The 18,649-nt window shown below is 70.7% G+C and overlaps 4 protein-coding genes across 9 annotated transcripts; 1 reads left to right on the forward strand and 3 right to left on the reverse strand.

The window, feature by feature from the left end:
* Positions 1–7: 7 nt before the first annotated feature.
* Positions 8–2,921, reverse strand: MOGS (mannosyl-oligosaccharide glucosidase). The gene is made up of 4 exons (XM_049795679.1): positions 2,564–2,921; positions 2,197–2,417; positions 1,915–2,108; positions 8–1,834 (listed from the first exon to the last, which is right to left on the reverse strand). The coding sequence occupies exons 1-4, from the start codon at positions 2,910–2,912 to the stop codon at positions 127–129; spliced, it is 2,472 nt and encodes an 823-aa protein (XP_049651636.1). The 5' UTR covers positions 2,913–2,921; the 3' UTR covers positions 8–126.
* A 204-nt stretch (positions 2,922–3,125) lies between these two features.
* On the reverse strand, positions 3,126–7,078 carry LOC126053372 (programmed cell death protein 4-like). Its single transcript, XM_049835544.1, has 11 exons — positions 6,868–7,078; positions 6,266–6,545; positions 5,918–6,015; positions 5,682–5,795; positions 4,909–5,130; positions 4,592–4,689; positions 4,414–4,528; positions 3,972–4,079; positions 3,715–3,825; positions 3,492–3,631; positions 3,126–3,407 (listed from the first exon to the last, which is right to left on the reverse strand). The coding sequence occupies exons 1-11, from the start codon at positions 6,919–6,921 to the stop codon at positions 3,356–3,358; spliced, it is 1,392 nt and encodes a 463-aa protein (XP_049691501.1). The 5' UTR covers positions 6,922–7,078; the 3' UTR covers positions 3,126–3,355.
* A 282-nt stretch (positions 7,079–7,360) lies between these two features.
* On the reverse strand, positions 7,361–12,087 carry CCDC142 (coiled-coil domain containing 142). Of its 2 annotated transcripts, XM_049835477.1 has the most exons (11): positions 11,984–12,077; positions 11,536–11,650; positions 9,616–11,076; positions 9,429–9,515; positions 9,193–9,357; positions 8,937–9,094; positions 8,691–8,843; positions 8,431–8,545; positions 8,162–8,339; positions 7,867–8,078; positions 7,361–7,652 (listed from the first exon to the last, which is right to left on the reverse strand). In XM_049835477.1, the coding sequence occupies exons 1-11, from the start codon at positions 12,029–12,031 to the stop codon at positions 7,396–7,398; spliced, it is 2,949 nt and encodes a 982-aa protein (XP_049691434.1). In that variant the 5' UTR covers positions 12,032–12,077; the 3' UTR covers positions 7,361–7,395. The 2 variants fall into 2 exon arrangements, with proteins under 2 accessions (XP_049691434.1, XP_049691442.1); XM_049835485.1 differs by lacking the exon at positions 11,536–11,650 and having other exon boundaries at positions 11,984–12,087.
* On the forward strand, positions 11,593–17,328 carry TTC31 (tetratricopeptide repeat domain 31). 5 transcript variants are annotated; one of them, XM_049835532.1, is made up of 17 exons: positions 11,593–11,670; positions 12,766–12,827; positions 12,939–12,987; positions 13,087–13,340; positions 13,561–13,644; positions 13,881–13,949; positions 14,119–14,286; positions 14,382–14,513; positions 14,602–14,743; positions 15,081–15,171; positions 15,250–15,391; positions 15,549–15,650; positions 15,726–15,816; positions 15,988–16,129; positions 16,320–16,394; positions 16,602–16,704; positions 16,837–17,328. In XM_049835532.1, exons 1-17 carry the CDS (start codon positions 11,613–11,615, stop codon positions 16,960–16,962), a joined length of 1,890 nt encoding a protein of 629 aa, XP_049691489.1. In that variant the 5' UTR covers positions 11,593–11,612; the 3' UTR covers positions 16,963–17,328. The 5 variants fall into 5 exon arrangements, with proteins under 5 accessions (XP_049691489.1, XP_049691457.1, XP_049691463.1 ...); XM_049835500.1 differs by lacking the exon at positions 11,593–11,670 and adding an exon at positions 12,129–12,512; XM_049835506.1 differs by lacking the exon at positions 11,593–11,670 and adding an exon at positions 12,129–12,512 and having other exon boundaries at positions 15,991–16,129.
* Positions 17,329–18,649: the final 1,321 nt, after the last annotated feature.

Genomic DNA, 18,649 nt, shown 5'->3' on the forward strand with positions numbered 1-18,649 from the left:
AACAGGCCACGGTGGTGGAGGTTTATTTTCGGGGAGGTAGGCTCTGTGCCTCCACCTGCACCTGAGAAAGATGGGCAGGGCTGGTGGCGCAGGCAGCTGCCAGCGCCGCGGCCGACCCCAGCGGCCCTAGTAGTCCTCAGCCATCACCAGCACAACCAGTGCGGACCAGCCGGCGAAGGGATGGCAGCCCTGGCCGCGGCCGGTGCTGTCACTGTAGTGCTCCCAGAGGAAGCCGCTCTCGGTGTACTGCCGGTACAGGTTGGCCACAAGGTTGTGGCGCAGCTCCTGGTAGAGTTCTGCCGCCTGCTCCCGCTGCGGCCCCTCAGCGTCGGCGTAGCTGCGCAGTGCCCGCAGGGCCAGGTAGTTGACGTTGACCCAGATGGAGCCGCGCCAGTACGGGGGGTCGTGCTGGGTGTTGCGCTGCATGTAGAGGGGGCTGTCGCGGGCCAGGGAGCGCAGCCCAAAGGGCGTCCAGAGCTGGTGCTCGCTGCGCATGGCGGCCAGCATGGCGGGCAGCCGCGGCGAGTCAGGGCGCAGGAGCTGCAGCAGCAGCGGGAAGAGGCTGACGTAGCCCAGGGCCCCCACAAAACGGGGCCGCGGCACCTCCCGCACCTCCCGCACCAGCCGGGGGGCCGGGGGGGGCTGTCCCGGGGCCGCCGGTGCCACCCGCTGCCAGCGCAGCCCCACCGCCACGCTGTGGTTGCCATAGTCGGCGAAGGCACCCAGCTCCGGGGCCCAGTGCAGCTGCTCAAGCAGGCTGTTGTCGCTCAGCACCTCTTCCATCTCCCAGTAGGGCCTGGCCGGCTCCCCCAGCCGCTCGGCCACCTCTGCCAGCACCCGGGAGGCCAGCGCCATCCAGCAGCGCAGGTCCAGGTGCCGCTCCTCGGGCGAGGGGTGGGAGGCACGGGGGTAGTCGTCCAGCCCTGAGGCCAGTGTCTTGGGGTTGAGGAAGCGCTCGAGCTGGGGGTCACGGCCACGCCAGCGGAAGGTGAGGGGCAGGGGTCCGGCCTGCGTCCGGTTGTACCAGTCATACCAGGCACGCAGGCGGGGGAAGAGGCAGCGCAGGTAGGGCAGGGGGGCAGAGGGCAGCAGCCGCTGCAGTGCCAGCAGCAGGGTGGGGGGGTTGGCCGTCTCGCTGTGCTGCACGAGGAACTCGGGGGGCACCTTGGCCCGTGCCTCCTCCCCCAGGATCTGCTCGCGGGGGATCCAGCCCTCGGCATTCATCAGGTCCAGCCAGTGGGCGATCACCTCACGGCTCAGGGCCGGGTCCCAGCGCGCCAGCAGGAGCTGGTGGAAGCCCTCGTCCCAGAGGAAGCCACGGGGGAAGAAGGAGCGGGAGGGGACAGCGGTGAAGAGGGTGGCCTCAGGGGCAGGCACGGGGCGCTCCTGCAGTGGGGACTGCACCAGCGAGCGCCCGTGGAAGTAGCCCATTCCCCCCAGCAGGTCACTGAGGGCAGCCTGGGCGAAGCGTCGTTGCGGCAGGGGGAAGCCCTTGCGGCCCAGCCCGAAGGTCTCCTCGAAGCGCCGCTCAAAGGTGGCCGCGTGCCGCGCCAGCGCCGCCGACAGCGCCCCACCCGCTAGCCGCCCAGGCCGGCCCGCCACGCTGCCCGACTCGAAAGTCACCTCCACCGTAGCGGGCGGCTCCAAAGTCACCTGGTGCAGCAGCAGGCGCCCGCGCGGGGGCTCCCCCGGCAGCCCCCGAAAGGTGTCAACGGCGAAGAAGCGGCGACGCGGCCCTCCCGGCGGGGCAAAGACGAAGCGGTCGCTCAGGCTGCTCCTCACCACCTCGGTCAAGCGGTGCAGCCCCGGGCTCGCCGCCTCCAGGTAGTTGTAGCTGTGGAGGGAGAGAGGGCGTCAGGGGACAGGGACATGGGTGGAGGGGCGGGGGGGGACAGGGCCGCAGTGGTGAAGCACCTGGCGTATTTGGGGTCCTCCCCGCTCTCTGCCATGGGTCGGAGGAAGGTGAGGGTGAAGCGTCCCAGCTCCTCCGTCGTCCCCATCACGGCAGCCAGCCGTGTCCTGTTCTCCAGGTGCGGCTCCAGCGTCCCCTGCTCGTCCGTGGCGACGTAGAAGAAGAGGGAGAGGAGGGGGGCCGGGCCGCCTGCGCCCTGCAGAGGAAGAAGAGGAGAGATGTCAGGAAGGGGGCTGCCTGGCCATTCTCCCGTCAGGTGCAGCCCCTCTACTTCTTCCCCTCACCTCCATCCGTGCGGTGATGCGCCAACTCCAATCCCCTCCGTGTTCCCCACCCGGTCGTTTAACGAATTCAGTTTTCAAGAACAATCCTTCGTCACGGATCTCCTGCACCCCGAAATTTTCCCCGTCGTGCATCAACCAGCCGTACCGCGACAAACCATCGCTCTGCTCACAGGTGTGACGTAAGCTGCCGCCTCCTTCACGTTGCTGAAGCCACATGAGTCCTGGGGATACCGGGGAGGTGGAGTGGGGGGGTTCAGGGGTTCAGCCTCGGTTCTCGGGGCGGGAGCGGGGGCAGGCCGAGCCCCGGGGCAGGGCAAAGCCCTGCCCCGGGGCTCGGCCTGCCCCCGCTCCCGCCCCTATCCCTCACCGGTAACGAGAGCCCGTGGGCTGCGTGTCTTCATCCCGAAGTAAACGTGAGGCCGGTAAGTGCCCCAGAAACGTTGGGGCGAGGCGAGAGGCCCGGTAGAACCCGGGGGAAGAGCGGGGGGAGCGGGGTGGGGGGTAACGAGGAGGGCGGCCGCGTTCCACCGTTTCCATTCAGCCGCCGCCAGGCCCAGGGCCAACGCCGCCGCAGCCGCCGCCGCCGCTATCACCAGCGCTGTGCGTCCCCGGCTCGATCCCCGTTGTTGTTCCTTTTCCCGTTCCCGCCGGGTCCCGCGTTCCCGGGTTCTTTCCCGGGGTCCTTCCCCGCCGCGTCGGCGCCGCTCGCCCGCCATGACCCGTCCCCGCCGTTGGCGTCATCACGGCGCGACGCGGCGGCGGCGGCGGCGGGAGACAGGCGCGCTGGTGCGGGGGGGCAGTGGCGCCCCCTGGCGGGCGGGAGGGGAAACGGCAGTGTCGGTCCTCCACTGCCCCCCCCACCCGCGTCAAACCCGGCCCCGAGTGGACAAGGACCCCCCCTGCGACCCACACAGGCCAGACTCAGCACGTCTTTGGAAGCTGCTTTATTGTGTCCCTTCGTCGACCCCACAGCCGGGCCGGGGGGGTGGTCCCAGGGCAGCCCCACAGACAGGCAGGGGTCCCGGGCACAAGGCAGTGGCTGCGGGGGGGCTGGGGCTGCCCCTGCCCCACGGAGTGGGGGGGACAGCAGGCTCTGCCCCCCATTCCCCTCAAACCGCCAGCCCGCTGCGGGGGGGCCGATGGCCAGCAGCGCCCCGGTTCACTGCTTGACCTGTCCCCCATCGCCCTCGCTCATGAAGCGCTTCCGGCCCCTGCGGAGGAGGAGGATGAGGATGAAGGGGGGGAGCACACCCACGGACCCCCACCCTCCCACACAGCTCCCCCGGCACTGGTACCTGGCGGGGCAGGCATCCCGCAGGGCCCTGGTGATGATGCCGCGGTCGAAGCAGAGCTCCACCAGCCGCTCCAGGAGGCTGTGAGCCAGCGGCACGTCCAGGCTGATGTCCCCCAGCTCCTCGTACACCCGCTGGAAGCCCTGGGAGGGGGAGACACACACAGCAGTGTCAGCCCTGGGGGTGGGCTGCTCACCGCCCCCCCCCACGCACACCCCACACTCACCCGGTTCATCTGGTCCAGCGTCACCAGCCCCGTCTCCCACAGCACCTTCAGAAGCGTCACCATCATGGCCACGGGCCCCTCCCCGGAGCCTTCCAGCACCATCACCACCGCCTGTGGGCAGCGGGTGTCAGCAGGGCTGCAGGGGGGGACCCCCCCAAGACCCCCGGGACCCCCAGCCCTCACCTTGTACACCAGCTCGTGGTGGAAGTGAGGCACCTCTACCCCCCCCCAGGACCCCTGGGACCCCCAGACCTCACCTCATACACCAGCTCGTGGTGGAAGTGAGGCACCTCCAGCTCCCGCAGGCAGTGCTCGGCCTCCGACACCTCCCCGGAGAGCAGGTATTCCCGCAGCAGTAGGTTCATCTGGGGACAGAGGCAGGTGGGGTAGGGGCACGGGGACATGAAGTGGGGATGGCTGGGGGGGGGTTTGGTCCTGACGTGGGGAGGGCACAGGGACAGCCAGGGTCACTGCTGCCCTGGGTAGGCACGGGGACGTGTCTGGGGGGACGCCACAGCCAGGGTCACATCCCGAGGGACATAGAGGGGGGTGTCCATGGGACATCTGGGGGCAGATCCAGAGGCGAGGGGGTACAGGCACGACAGACGGAGCAGGGGGATGCGTCCAGGGGACCAGGACACCGGCAGGGATGGGGGACACAGTGTGGAATGCAACTGGGGGGGTCGGACAGGCGCTGACCTCCTTGACGAGGTGCTTGACAGGGCGCTGGCCGCCCCCCACGCCCCAGACGTTGTCCAGCCGGTTGACGTCGCGCTTGATGCGCAGCAGGACGGCGGCGCGGTCGAGGGCGGCCCTGTGGGAGAGGCGGGTGAGGGCGGCACGCGGTGGGGGCGGCGGGGGCCGGGGCGGCGCTTACCTGGCGTGCTCGCAGTCCACGCGCCCCTTGTAGCGCTCCAGGAAATCCAGGGGCAGCGCGTGGTCGGCCACCGCACGGGCGATGAACTGACCCAGCATCTGGGGACGGAGCATCAGCACCCTGCCCTGCCTAGTCCCACTGTCCGTCTGCATCCTACAGCTGCCGGGCATCCCCCAGCACGGCCACGGCCCCCCCGGTGTGGCTGTGGCTCCTCCGAGCATCCCCCCAGCATGGCCACGTCCCCTCAGAGCATCCCCCGGCACAGCCGTGTCCCCAGCCCCAGCACGTCCCCATCCCATCCCCACGTCTGCTGACACCTGGGGGGCCTCGGGGGTGTCGAGGATGAGGTCGGGCAGGTCCCGCAGCATCTTGTCGAAGGCCCAGGCAATGTCCTCGGGGGTGACGACGTGGCCCACCAGGTCGGAGAGGAGGCGGGAGGTCAGCTCGCGGTGGCTGGCCTTGCCCTCCAGCGCCAGGGCCACCGCCAGCGAGGGCACCGCGTGCCGACGGCTGCCCAGGTTCAGCCCCCGCAGCAGCTCCTGTGCCCGGCATGTTAGTTACCCCCCACCGGCCGCCCCAGGAGACCCCCAGCCCCTCCTCAGGGGACCCCTGACCTCCCCCAGGGACACTCCCCAGCCCCAAGGGACCCCCTTCCTCTCCCCCAGGACCCTGCCCCATGCCAGCCTCGCACCCCTGAATGTCCCCATCAGCAATGGATCCCCAGTCCCTCCCCAAGGGACCCTTCCCCGTCCCAGCCTGTCTGTCCCATCCCTGAGGGTCCATGTCCCCAAGGGACCCCTGTTCCCTCCCCAGGGACACTCCCCATTCCCACAGGACCCCCTTTCTCCCCTGCACCAGTCTGACCCCCCTGAAGGTCCCCACCACCAAGGGATTCCCCCTCCCCAGGGGCCTGTGCCCCTTCCCGAAGGGTCCCTATCAGCAATGGACCCCCAACTGCTCCCAAGGGACCCTTCCCATCCCAGTCTCCCCGTCCCTAAAGGTCCTTGTCACTGAGGGGCCCCTGTCCCCTCCCCGAGGACCCCAACCCATGCCAGCCCACCCCGTCTCGCAGACCCCTGCCCCGACGCACCATGACCTCGCTGGTGTCCCCATGCTCAAAGTACTCCAGCACCATGGGCTGCACGTTCTTCTCCAGCTCCCCCTCCTCCAACTCAGGCACCACGGTGGCATAGACTGTGTCCCCCTGCGGTCACGGGACGATGCCACCCCTGCCTGTACCACTGCCTGCAGCCGGCCGGCCCCTCGCTGGGGCTGCCTGTGAGGGCAGGGGATGATGCAGGGTTGGGGGGAGGCCTGGGGCCGTACCTGAGCCACCTCGTCGTAGTTGGGGTCACGGGCATCAGGCTCCTGGTAGCCATAGACCACGCCGGGGGCACCCCACACACCCTTGCCTCCGGCACCGCCTGCACCAGGCACATGCGGGGTGAGTGGGGGCTCGGTGGCGGGGGGCACTGAGGCCCCCGAGTGGGGCCCCCCCGAGGTGGGGACTAAACCTGGGGCACTGGGAGGGAGCTCAGCCCCACAGGGGATGCAGGAGGGGTCCCAGCTCCATGGGGAGGGGAGGGTGTCAGGAGGGGAGTGATGGAGCTATGTGGGGTCCCAGCCCCACTGGGGGGGACAGGAGGGGTCCTGCCAGGCGCTGCCGCCCCTCACCTTTCTTGGGCAGCCCGCGGCCCTTGCCCATGCGGGACCTGCGGTCGTGGGTCCTGCCCTTGGGGCTGCCGGGCTCGGGGCCAGGCTCGGCACCTTCGGAGAGCGACTCGCGGGCCGAGTCCCGGGAGGAGGTACGCCGCAGCCGCCGCTTGGCCTTGGCCTTCAGCCGCGCCTCGTGCAGCAGCTTCTCCTGGGGGGTCCAGGTGCGGGGACCCCCGGCCCCCAACAGCTCCTCGTCCCCATCCTCCTCCTCCTCCTCCGCAGCCGCCGGGCAGGGGCCCTGCACACCGTGGGCACCGTCACCGCGTGCTGGGGCACCGCGATGGGACCCCCCCATGGGACCCCCACCACGCACTGTCCCCAGGACCCCCAAGGGAACCCCACCACGCCAGGGAACCCCCCCCCATCCAGCTCCACCAGGGACCCCCGAGCCCCACAGACTGCCCCACCAGGGACCCCAATCAATAACCCCCACCATGGACCATCCATCCCCCCCCCCAGAGCCCCCACCGGTCCCGGTCCCAAGCGGGGCTCAGCCCCCAGGGGAGGGTGTGTGTGAGGGGGTTGCTCGGTCCGGTCCCTGTCCCGGTGCCGTTACTTGCCGTAGCGAAGGGGACGCGGTCAGCGGCGCCCAGCTCGGCGGCGGGGACGGCCATGACGGGCGGCACCGGGGCCGCACCGGGACCGGGACCGGGACCGGGAAGGGGAGCTCAGCTCGGCCGGACCCCGCCCCGTGACGGAAGTGACCGGGAACGGCGGCATCATGGGAGCCGTAGTCACACCGGGGGCTCCGGTATCACCGGTCCCCGACCCCCTCGCCCGGGCCGCCGGGCTTCGGCAGCGGCGCCGGGGCCGCTGCCGAAGCCCGGCGGCCGGGGCGAGGGGGTCGGGGACAGGTTAAAGCCCACCCCACCGCGTACGGGGGCCGGTTCGAGCATGCTGCAGGCAGGAGCGATTGCGGGCAGCAGCAGGCAGGAAGGTGGGAGCGATGCTCCGGCCATGCTGGGGATGCAGGAGCCCGCCGGGGGCCGGAATCCACTCCCACCCGTAGCCGGGGACAGGGAAGGGGACGGAGACGGACACAGAGACGGGGACCCCCGGATCAGCCCCTTTATTGCCACCGCGCGCGGTCAGGACTCGGGGCTGTTGCCGACGCAGGGCAGTCCGGGTACGCGCCAGCGCCGGGCCCGGTGAAGCCGCAGCGACAGCCACTGCTGCTGGCTGCCCGACAGGTAGGACTCGGGGACGCCGCTCCGTAGCCGTGCCGGCACCTCGGCGCTGCCGGCGGCCGGGGGGGTCCCCGCTGCTGCCGCCGGCGTCTCCAGGGTCTCCAGGCCGTGCAGGCTGCCCGCGCCCAGCTCCTGTGGGTGGGCACCGTCGTCCGAGCCTGGCCGGGGAGAGAAGATGGAAGTTGGGGGGGGGTCGAGGGATCCTGGACCCTCCCTCCTGGCAAGGGGTGCTCCGAGAAGCAGCTTTTGCCCCCCAGGCCGCGCTCCCCAGAACCAGGACTGCTGTCTGCCGCGGCCTGGCACGGCCACAGCCCGCGGGTCAGCCAAGCGTGGCAGGTGGGGGGGCCATCACCGTCCCCCCCCATGACTCACAGCAGCGGCGCAGGGAGTGCCAGGGGCGGGGGGCCCCCCCGGCCGCCCCGCCGGGCTGCTGCAGGAGGCAGAGGATGGCCCCGTCCATCTGCTGGAAGACTCGGAGGGAGAGCAGGGACTGCCGGGTCTCGGGGGCCAGCCCGTAGCGCTCCGACCCCACCAGCTCCCGCACCAGCTCAAAGTCCTGCCGCAGCTGCAAGGCTCCCTGCAGGCTGGGGGGTACCGGTGGCGCTCAGCCCGGCCGCCCCGGCATTGCCCGTGCCGGCCCAGCCCTGCCGCCACCGCCACCCGTTACCTGAACTTGATCCTCTGGGCCAGGATGTGATCCATCCAAGCCTCCAAGAAAGCCGTGGTCACCCGGGCCAGGGCGGGCGCCTGGGCATCGCGGGGCAGGAGCTGGGCACCCTGCAGCACCTGGCCCAGCACCGCCTGGGCCGCCGCCGCCGCGTACGCGCTGGGGGAGCTGGGCAGGTCTGCAGGGGGGGGGGGGGAACAGGACACCCGCTCAGCCCTGCCCGCAGCCCTGCCTGCAGCCCTGCCCGCCACTGAGGCACCCCTACCCACCGGCACGGAGGCCGACCCTCCAGTGCTTGCCCAGCGGCATGGTCTGGTCGAAGATCTCCGCCGACATCCGCTTGCAGTCGGTGGAGAACATCTTCAGCACCTCCCCTGAGAAGAGCTGGGGGCAGAGCGGGGGGAGCCAGTGTGCCACAGCGGCCCCACGGCACCCTGTGGCTCCCCTGGCCGTGCCCAGCTGGACCAGAACCACCGGGGCCCAGCACAGCACGGCATGGCTCCAGCCGGCTCCTATGGTTGGGCTGTACCTGAATGCTGGCAGCCATGGAGTGAATCTGCTGGCAGAGCTGTTGCTCCTGGTGGGACAGCAGGGCCAGAGGCAGCTGGGGGGGGGCATCCCCAGGCTCCGGGAAGGTCCCGCTCACCAGCACCACCAGCCTCTCTGTCTCCATCTTCAGCAGCTGGAGGGAAGAGGGGCGAGAGGAATCCTACCCAGCAGCCAGCCCCACAGCCCAGGCTCCGCACCCACCCATGGGTCCCTGTCCCCTGCGTACCTGCAGGTCCCCCTGGGTGACGAGCAGGAACTGGGGCAGGGCCCAGGCCGCCAGGTACCGGCAGGCTCTGCCCATCAGCCAGGAGCAGGCAGCCTGTGCCGTGGCCAGGCAGCGGCCCAGCACCTGCAGGCGCAGGCAGGGCGAGCCAGGGGGACATCCTGGGGGAGGCAGGGGATGACATGTGTCACAGGGGCCGGGGGGGAGCCCAGAGGGGATCCCCGACATGCTCATCCCCACCCCACGAGACCTCACTCACCGGGCAGGCAGGCAGGCAGGGGCCGCAGGCATCGCAGGGCGAAGGCTAGGGCTGGGTAGAGCCGCTGCAGGCACCACGCCGTCCTGCTCCGCACCGGTCCTGCCACCAGCACCGGCTCCCCCGAGCACTTGTCGGACAGACCCGAGCCCAGGGCGCAGGTGAAGTCTGCAGGGGGGCACCAGTCAGCAGCCCCCCACCACCCTCCTGCCCGTACCCCCCCACCCTGTACCCCGTACCTCTCTCCCAGCTCCAGAGGACGCCCCAGCAGAGCAGGCGCAGGCAGAGCCGTCCCAGCTCCTCCTCGCACTCCCGGGGGACACGGGCTGCAGGGGAACGGGGCGTGAGGGCCAGTGCACCCCATGGTGGCACTGGAGGGATACTGGGGAGCTACTCCTCGCCCCCACCGCTCTGGCCCCCACCTACCCTGGGCAAGAGTGCGGCTCAGCTCCCTCGCGGCGGCCACGGTCCTGCCGACCCCACAGTGTGGCAGTCCCAGGCGGTGACCCAGAGCAGCACCAGCAGTCCCCCAGAAGAGCGGGCGGTACTGGGCGTGCAGGGCCTCGGCCGCTGGCGCGCGGGAGGCGTCCAGCCACCGCACCGACTTCCAGCCAGTAGAGCTTGGCCTGGCAGCCGTGCCTGGGCTGGACGCCGGCAGTTCCAGGGGCTCGGGGCTCGCTGCCGCTGGCTTCTCCTGCTTGGGCCCGTGGAGGACGTGGTGCCAGAGGCTGTCGGCGGAGGCCACCAGGCCCCCCAGGACGAGGCCCATCAGCTCCTCGTCCTCCCTGCACAGTGCCTTCAGCTCCCCAGCGAGGCCCGGCAGCTCCTCCCGTCCAGAGGGTCCCGTATCCGCCGCCACCGTGGTGCTGCGCTCCGGGGGCCAAGGCACCATGGCATCCTCCCAGCAGACGTGTTCTGCCCCGCCGCCACCGTCCCATGGCTGCAGGAGGGGCTGGAGCCGCTCGGCCACCAGCCAGCCCCGCTCAGCCGCCAGTATCCCCAGTACCCTGGCTGCGGGGAAGGCATGGGAGCGGTCCCCCGTGACCCCGTGGCAGCCAGCAATGCCAGCAGGCAGGCGACCGGCGGTGCCCAGCTCCAGGGCCAGGTCGCCCACCACCTGGTTGTAGATCTCCAGGCCCTGGAAGAGGTCAGAGAGCAGCGCCGGAGAGGGGGCAACGGCAGGACTGGCCCGAGCCAGCCCCCGCAGCCGCACCTCGGCGTGGCGCTCGGCCAGCCGCGTGGCGTGCAGTGCCAGCAGCAGCAGCGCCCGCCGCATGTGTGCCACCAACTCATGCCTGCGCAGCAGCAGCGGCCGCAGCCACGGGTCACTGCGCATCCGCCGCCGCAGCCCACTCCAGTGGCCAGCGTGCATCCGCAGCTCCTGGCAGAGCCCCCGCAGCGGCCAGCCGGCCCCCAGCTCCCCCGTCGGCGGCTCTGGCTGCTCCGCCAGTGCCAGGAGCTGGCGGAGAAAGTCAGAGGCGGCCTTCAGCCGGCGGCTGTAGTCGCGTGCGAGGCGGAGGTAGTGGCGGTGCTGCAGCAGGGCATGAAGGGCGGCGCCACGCTCAGCCACACGCGGGTGGACGGGGTGGTAGGAGAAGGCGGCGGTGCCATCGCCAGGCTGGGGCCGCACGTGGCCCCGGAAGGTCTCGGTGCGGGGGTCCTCCCAGACGCAAAGGCAGCGGCGCAGCCCCTGGAAGCTCTGCTCCAGCGGAGCCAGGAGGGCTGGCATTTCTTCCTCCTCTTCCTCCTCTTCGTCCTCGCTGCCGTCGTAGCCGCGCTGGCGGGGCCGCGGGGGCAGCAGGCGCCGCAGGCCGGGGCTGACGCAGCTGCGCAGCATGGCCTCTGCCTTCTGCAGGGAGCGGGCCAGGCCCCCCAGAGAGCTGCTGCCTGCAGGGACAGGGACCCTGGGTGTGGGGCAAGGCCGGAGGGGCAGCCCCTTCCCACGGCCACCCCGGCTTTGCCTCGGTACCCAGAGGGGATGGCAGGACAGCCACACTGCTCTGCAGCCAGCCCAGCCCTGCTAGCATTGGTTCTGAGACCCCCCAGCCCCTCCTGGCACAGGACCTGTCCCAGCGGGCTGCCAGGTGCCAGCGACACTTCTGGACGTGTTAGACGTTAATTCCACGTTAATTCCACGTTAACTGTGCAGCGTTTCTCCCCTGTCCTGCCCCCTACAGCCGCCCACCCCTCTCAGGAGGGTCTACCTCATCAGGGTTTCCTCTCCAGCCCCCCTGCTGCCACGGGTCCATGGGCGATGGCGGGGATTAGCCCCGCCGGGCCCGTACCGGAGAAGGCCCCAGGGCCGGGCTCTGTCGTGTCCCCCCCAGACCTGGGCCACCCCCTCACCTGTCTCGGCGGGTTCCCCCCGGGCAGCCCCATCCCCCGGGGGGAGCAGGGGCGGGCGGGCCGTCCGGAGGAGGAAGATGAGGCCGCTCAGACCGGCGCCATCGCCTTCACCCACCTACGAGGGTCCGCGGACAGGTCAGGACCCCCGCAAACCGGCCCCGGGAGTGGGCTGGGGCGGGGCTATCGGCGAAGGGGCGGGGTTAGCGGGGAGGGAGGCGTGGGCCGGGGAAAGCGGGCCCCGCCCTTCGCCGCTGGCAACCGCGGAGTCGCCCCGCCGGGGCCACGCCTCCCAGTTAGGCCACGCCCCCATTGGGCCGTTGTCAAGGAGACGTCGAGAGCGGCCTCGGGCCCGGTGCTGTCGCCCGGCGGCACCGGGCCCAAGGCCCAGCCGGTGTCCCCGGTGAGCGGCCTGAGCCCGGGGGGTCTCCTCGTCCGTTCGGGGCCTCACCTGCAGGCAGGGCTCCCCGCCGCGACGCTCAGGGCCGCCGTCCTCCATGCTGGGCCATCGCCGGGGGCGGTGGGAGGAAATAGGCTTAGGCCGCGCCCGCGCTAATCCGGAGGAACGGGCAGGGCTGACCCGCTGCGAGGTCAGCGCCGCCGTCCCCGGTGGAGGCGGGGGGGTGGTCCTGAGCAGCGGAAGGCGGCCGGACCCGCGGCTTGAGGGGAGGCGGTGATGGCGGGCGGGGACGCGGAGCCCCGGTGCTGCTGGGTGCGGGCCTCGCGGGCCGCCGTCCTGCCCGCACCCAACATGGCGGCCGGGCAGCCTCAGCCGGCGCCATGCCCCACTTCCGGTCCGCTTCCCTTCCCACTTCCGGTCCACGCCCTGCCCCACTTCCGGCGGCGGCGGCCCGGGGCGATGCGGGGGGCGGGCGGGACGCGGGACCCGGCCGGGCTGGGCCTGGGCGCCTCCAGGTTGGGGGCCGCCCCCGCCGCCTGTCCCTGGGGCTGTGTGCTCGGCCCCGGCGGCTGGAGCGGCGGTACGGGGCGGGGAGGGGGCCGGGGGATCCCGGGGCAGGACCGGCGGGTCCCGGGACAGGGTCCCGCAGCGACGGGAGCCGCGCTGTGAGCCGGCCCGCCGGGGCCAGTGCTCGGTGGGGCGGGGAGGGGGTGCCCGGTGCCGGTGAGGGTTGGGGCGGGGGGGGCGGTAGAGCGGGAGGAGCCCGGCCCCCGCCCCGCCGCCGCGTTTCGGTTTCGTTTCCGACGGCTGAGGGCTGGCTCCGCTCCCCGCAGCGCCCTTCTGCCCCCGGCACTGCCTGCCCGGCGCCGCCGAGGCCGAGCATAGCCAGCGGCAGGTATGTGGGGGGCCGGCGGGGGCTGGGGCCGGGGGCTGGCTCCCGGGGGCGGCTGGAGCCCCGTGGGAGGCAGCGTCGCCGCCGCCGCTGCAGCTGCCGGTGCCGCCGCAGGCCGTCTCGATGGGGGAAGCGTCCGGGGCCCGGGCCGTCTTCGGCCGCGGTGAGTCGGGAGGAGTCACCAGGCGGGGCGGAGGGGGGAGCTGCCGGGGGTCCCGGCGCTCGGGAGCCGCCGCTGACGGCCCCGGTTCTCCCTGTGCAGGCCCGGGCTTCTGGTACTACCCCAGCCGGCTGGAGGAGTCCAGCGGGGAGGATGATGAGGATGAAGAGGAGTGGATAGACTTTAGCCAGCACTGGGACGTTTCTAGCGAGGACAGCGACCCCCCCTACAACTTCTGCGGGTTCAAGAGCTCTTTCTTGTACGAGGGGGCTCTGCCCACTCAGCCCCCGCCAAGCGCTCTCCAGATGAAGATGCACAGGCTGCCTGCGCCCTGGAGGCACCAGCTTACAGCCGAGGTGAAGGCACCCTCCCTGCCCGTGGGCTGCCTGTCTGCTGCCTGTTTCTGCTCCCGACGGTGCCCCCACCTCGGCCCTGTCGCATCCTCCAGTCCCTCTTCTCCCATCTCCTTGGGGGGGGTGGCTGGGAGCTGGCAGCGTTGCCCACACCCGGGGCTGTCCCGCTCTCCTGGCCGTGGCACGGTGCCAGGCACTGGTGCTCACAGCGTCGCTCCCCCAGGAAGCAGAGAGGAATGCGCGGGAGCTGGTGGCGGAGGAGGAACGGATGAAGAGGAAAGCAGAGAAAAAGAAGCTGAAAAAGAAGGTGGGTGCACCCCGCGGGGGGGTCTGCCCTGCCAGCCCACAGCATGCAGGCAGCTGCCCGCATTTCCCATTCTCTTGAGCCTTGCTGTTGCCCTGGGAGGGAAGCACATCTTGGGGGCAGGCCGGGGCTCTCTCCCACCCCCACAGCAGCGCTGAGGCAGAGCTGTGGCATGGGACCGGGGTGGGTCTGCGCTGCTCTGCCTGGCACCTGCTCATGGCTCACTCTCCGGTTTTCAGAAGCAGAAAGACCGGAAGAAACGAGAGAAATTGGGACAAGAGCTGAAAAGCAAGAAGGAAGCCGAGTTGGTGAGTGACTGCGCTGACGCCTCACCCCAGACCCTGCCTGGCTGTGGGTGCCGCAGCAGCCTTCAGGGGTCCTGTATGTCTCTGAAGGTGGGACGCTGTGGGGAGAGGGGTGGGCAGGCAGAGCCCCGCTGTCCTCGGCTGCTGTCTTACTCCTGCTCTCTTCTTCCAGAGCACCTCATCCCTGAGCAGCCCTGCAGGCGCTGAGCACCCGCAAAACAGCAATGCTGAGGAGCAGGAGGGCTGGCCGGGCCCCAGCCATTCCCCATGCCTTGGGGGCAGCACAGCCTCCTCGGAAGAGGAGAGAGGAGGCCAGGAGGCCAAGGCTGAGGAGATGGAGGTGAGAGCTTCTGGCATGGGTGCCAGCCTAGTGCAGGGTCTGCCCTGTGGATGGGCCTGGGGGTCTGCCCGCCTCGCCCACCCTGCCTCTCCCAGGATGAGCTGGACTTGAGCTGCACCTTCGTCTTCAAAGCCCGGCAGAAAGCAGGCGTGAGGCTGCCGGCACCTGGGAAGGAGAAGCCGGCCAGGATGGACAATGCAGAGCTGGGCAGGAGACCACCGGGGAAGGTGAGTTGGAGCCCACAGGGCCCTGGGGAGTGACCTGCCCGCTTGATGGGCACCTGAGCCCTCGCTGCCCTGCCTGCCCACCTCACAGGAACCCAAAGCCTCGCTGCCCTGCCTGCCCACCCCACAGGAACCCAAGGCCTCGCTGCCCTGCCTGCCCACCCCACAGGCACCTGAGCCCGAGACTGTGCCCTTGGACACAAGCGTGGTGGAGCAGAGCCTGATTATCGCGGGTCAGTGCCTTAGGCTCCCCCCAGGTTGCGAGGGAAGGGGGTGGGCACATGGGGTCTTTGCCCTGCTGCTTCTCGGCTCTGTGGGTAGGTCTGCCCCAGGGAGGTCTGTGCCAGGGCTCCCCTCTGGCACGGCTCTTTACAGGCCGACATGGCTCTGGCCTGTCCCCAAGGCACCTTTCCCCTGCGGCTGGATGATGGCAGAGCCACCAACTCCTCCGCCGTCCTGCTCCCCTCTGCTCATCCCCAGCAAATGCCCGTGTCCCCGCTGCGGGTGGGGGCACAGCTCTGCTCCCCGGCCGGGCCGGTGGGTCGGCAGCGGCCGATGCTCTCCCCGCAGGCCGTGGCAACGAGGCTGCCCAGAAGGGCCGCTACGCTGAGGCTGTGCAGGCCTTCACGGAGGCCGTGAAGCTGAACCCCAGGGAGCACCGGTGAGTGAGGGGGGCCGGGGAGCAGCATTCCCCGGGGACTGCAGGTCCCGGGCAGCAGCGATCCTGGTCTCCCCACAGGCTCTTTGGGAACCGCTCCTACTGCTATGAGAAGCTTCAGCGTTATGAGGAGGCGCTCAGGGATGCACAGGTGTCGCTGGGGCTCCAGCCCGGCTGGCCCAAAGGCTTCTTCCGCAAGGGCAAGGCGCTGCGCGGGCTGAAGGTACCGGGACTGGGCAGGGGCCGTGGGGTGCCGGTGGGGCTAAACGGGAGACCGTTGGGTGCCAGCGGGGCTGGGTGGGGGGCTGCAAGGTGCAAGTAGAGCTGGGTGGGGGGCCAGAGTGAGCAGCAGAAGCTCAGCCCCTCTCTGCTGGCCCCAGCGCTACGCCGAGGCCATCAGCACGTTCGAGGAGCTGCTGCGCCTGGACGGTGCCAACGCCGATGCGGCCGCCCAGCTGGAGGCCTGCCGGGCCCTGCTGCGGGTGAGTCCCAGCTCTGGCATCCCCGGCATCCCCAGCTGCCACACCGCAGGGCCTGAACCTTGTCTCACCCCACAGCAAAACAGCTCCTGTGGCCGGCACAGCCCAGGGGGGATCCCCCTGTCCCCATCCCTGCTGGAGGCTGGGGAGCCACCACTGCCTCTTTCCGGTAAGGGACCTCGGCGCCGGCAGCTGTTTTGCTTTGGAGCTGTTGGCAGAGCTGACAGCCACAGGGTGCAGGGGGACCTGGGTGGTGGTCTCAGGACAGGAGAAGGTCTTGGTGGGGCTGCTAGGGCCATGCTGCTCTGTGGAGCCAGCTGAGCCCATCCCTGCTTCTCAGCAGGGGAGTGGGTGAGCAGGAGCTGCTGGGACACGGACACAGGTGGCTTCGTGACCGTCGGGAGCTCCAGGAGCCAGGCAAGAGGCCAGAGCCGGGCTGCGGCCAGCAGCCAGCAGACGCTGCCTCCGACCCATCCTGCCAGGTAGGGCCGCGGATGGTGGGGCTGTGGTGGCCCCATGCCCCTCTGGGATGGTGACTGGTGCTCGCTGGGGGTGGTGGGCAGGAGCAGGTGCATCCCAGAGCTCCCATGGAGCTGGTGGTGCTGGGGCAGGGTCCTCAAACTGGTGTGTGGGACAGAGCTGGCTGCTGGTGATGCTGGTGTGGTTTGACAGGGACTGCTATCCCCTCTGGGTGGGGAACATCACTGCCAAGATCAGCGAGAAGGTGCTGCACAGCTCCTTCAGCCGGTGAGCATGTCTGCCTGCTGAGCCCCCGCAGCCCCCTGGTGCCCCACCAGCCCCTCGCCCGTCCTGCCTTGCGTTGCCGTCCTGGTACCAAGATCCCACGCCCTGCATCCATCCCCGTTCCCTGGTGCTCCTGGTCCTGTGAGGGAGGCATGGGGGGGGGGGGGGGTGTTGTCTCTCTGGGGTGGGTGCTAACACTCCACCCCCTAGCTTTGGGCAGATCCGCTTCATCCGGATGCTGCCAGAGCGACGCTGCGCTTTCATCAACTACACACGGAAGAAGGCGGCAGAAGCAGCCTATGCTGCCATGCAGGTGAGCTGGGGGTGGGCGCCGTGCCCTGGGCCCCTGCAGCCCCTCAGGGCCGGAGGAGGGGGCCGTGGTGCCCTGTCCTGGGCTCAGCCCCCCCCCCCGCCCTTATCTCTGCCCCCCTCTCCCCCCCTCCAGGATGCCGAGGTGGAGGGAAGCAGGCTGGCGCTGCAGCTCAAGCACCCCTCCCACGCCACCCCGTCCCCCCGGCAGCACCTAGAGCCCCGTGGCAAGGCGGGTGCCCCCCTCGGGGGGCTTCTGTAGCCGGGGCATCTCCTCAGCTTATGGCAGTGGAGCCGGATCCTGCCTGGGGCTGCCTGCTCTGCCTGCCCCCTCCCCAGGGGGGGCCGGGACCTGAGCTGCCCAACCCCGGGAGGAGCTGGGGTACCGGCTGTGGGGTGCCTTCTGCTGGGCAGGGGGGCTGGCAGCGGGGGCCCCCGGTACCGGGGCTGAGCCGGGGCCTGCCTTCACCCTGCCTTCACCCTGCCTTTGCCCTGCCTGTGCCTTTTCCCTCTGCCGGCAGCGGGACGGGGCTGTGCCCAGGGACAGCTGTTCCCTGCGGCTCCTTCAGGGATTTGTACCAAGTTTGGGGTTCTTAATAAAACTGAAAGCCAACGGCGGCTGTCTGTCCTTCCTCCGTGTCCCCCCGGCTCTCTGTCCTTCCCCGCCCCCGGGTGACTGGCCGGTGTCGGTGAAGCTCCTTTCCCCGTCCCCCGCCTTCCCTCCGCCGCCATCCCGGTGCCGCCGTCCCGGACACACACTGCCCCACCGGCGGCCAGCAGGGGGCGGCCTCGGCCCGCGCGGCGGCTCCCGGGACCGGTTCCGCTGTGGGGCGGTGCTGGGCGGCTGCTCCCCCCGCCCCGCCCCGACGGGGCTGCCTTCCCCCCCCACTGGCCCCGACAGGGCTCCCCGCGGTGCCCCAGGGCATCCCCGGGCGTCGGTACCGGAGCCCCAGCACCGGGTGTGCAGTAACTCCCTCCCCCCTCCCAGTGCAGAACCCCCCCGGGACACGTCTCACCTCCCACCCCCCCAGCCCTCTGCACCCGTCCACCCTCCCACGGGGCCCCACAGTGTGCTCGGGGCACGGAGGGAGACAGAACCGGGGTTTGCCCGGGGACCGGGACCACCCGCTCTGCTCCGGGGACTGCCTTAGCCCGGGGAGTAATGGGGACCCCCCCCCCCAGCTCCGCGGCCGCGGGGGGCTCCCGGGGCTCGGCTGGGAGTCAGGCAGGTCCGGTACCCGGGCTGCGGGGCTGGGCCAGCCCCGAGGCGACGGTGATAGCCGCGGCGCGTCCTTCCTGCCGCCCTGTGCCGTGGCCCCGGTGGGGGAGTGGGGGCGGACAGAGCCCGGTGCCTCCGCCCTGGGCCCCGGCCCCGCTGTAATGTCACCTGCAGGTGACGGGAGTCGCAGGGGCCGTGGCAGGGAGGTGACAGGCAGGCCATCAAGTAGAATTTGATTAATATGCAAATAGGCAACAGGGAGAAGGAGCGCGGGAGACAGCGAGTAATTAATCACTAGTTAAAAGAAATTAATACCAACAGCAGAGGTTGTCAGGAAACAGCAGTCGAGTTAATCATCCAGAAAATTGGAAGAGGAAAAAGACGAGCGTGCGTGGGGAGGGGAGAGGCGGGGGCTGAGCCTGACAGAGCCCCCGGCACCAGCAGTGCCCACCGCCGCGGGAGCTGCCCCGAGGCCCTGGTGATGGGCACGGCCTGCCCTGGGGTCCGGCAGGTCGCTGAGCCGGGGCAACCTCTCTGGGGGCCGATTCCTGCCGGGCAGGGGTCGGTGGTCCCCAGGGAACCACGGCGGGTGCTGGCTGGGGGACACACGTGGTCACCATGGGTGCTTCTGCTGTGGGTGCTCCTGCAACTGCATGCGGTGCCTCGCAGCCCCAGGCTCCTGTGTGTGCATGTCCCGATGTCTGTCCACATGTATGTGTCCACGTGTCCC

This window comes from Accipiter gentilis, chromosome 3, assembly GCF_929443795.1.
Source record: "Accipiter gentilis chromosome 3, bAccGen1.1, whole genome shotgun sequence".
Lineage (NCBI taxonomy): Eukaryota > Metazoa > Chordata > Aves > Accipitriformes > Accipitridae > Astur > Astur gentilis.

Bases quoted from the DNA above. Each gene is read 5' to 3' on its own strand.
- MOGS (XM_049795679.1), bottom strand. From the start codon at position 2,912: ATGGCGGGCGAGCGGCGCCGACGCGGCGGGGAAGGACCCCGGGAAAGA. The intron at 2,418-2,563 runs GTGAGGGATAGG...CGGTATCCCCAG, and splicing joins CCCACGGGCTCTCGTTACCG to GACTCATGTGGCTTCAGCAA. The intron at 1,835-1,914 runs GTGCTTCACCAC...CTCCCTCCACAG, and splicing joins GAGGACCCCAAATACGCCAG to CTACAACTACCTGGAGGCGG.
- LOC126053372 (XM_049835544.1), bottom strand. From the start codon at position 6,921: ATGGCCGTCCCCGCCGCCGAGCTGGGCGCCGCTGACCGCGTCCCCTTC. The intron at 4,529-4,591 runs GTAAGCGCCGCC...CCTCTCCCACAG, and splicing joins GTGGACTGCGAGCACGCCAG to GGCCGCCCTCGACCGCGCCG. The intron at 4,080-4,413 runs GTCAGCGCCTGT...CTCTGTCCCCAG, and splicing joins TCAAGCACCTCGTCAAGGAG to ATGAACCTACTGCTGCGGGA.
- CCDC142 (XM_049835477.1), bottom strand. From the start codon at position 12,031: ATGGAGGACGGCGGCCCTGAGCGTCGCGGCGGGGAGCCCTGCCTGCAG. The intron at 11,651-11,983 runs GTGAGGCCCCGA...GGACCCTCGTAG, and splicing joins GCGGGGAGCCCTGCCTGCAG to GTGGGTGAAGGCGATGGCGC. The intron at 9,095-9,192 runs GTGAGTGAGGTC...TGCCTCCCCCAG, and splicing joins CCTGCCTGCCTGCCTGCCCG to GATGTCCCCCTGGCTCGCCC.
- TTC31 (XM_049835500.1), top strand. From the start codon at position 12,209: ATGGCGGGCGGGGACGCGGAGCCCCGGTGCTGCTGGGTGCGGGCCTCG. The intron at 12,513-12,765 runs GTACGGGGCGGG...CGCTCCCCGCAG, and splicing joins CCCCGGCGGCTGGAGCGGCG to CGCCCTTCTGCCCCCGGCAC. The intron at 16,130-16,319 runs GTAGGGCCGCGG...GTGGTTTGACAG, and splicing joins CCTCCGACCCATCCTGCCAG to GGACTGCTATCCCCTCTGGG.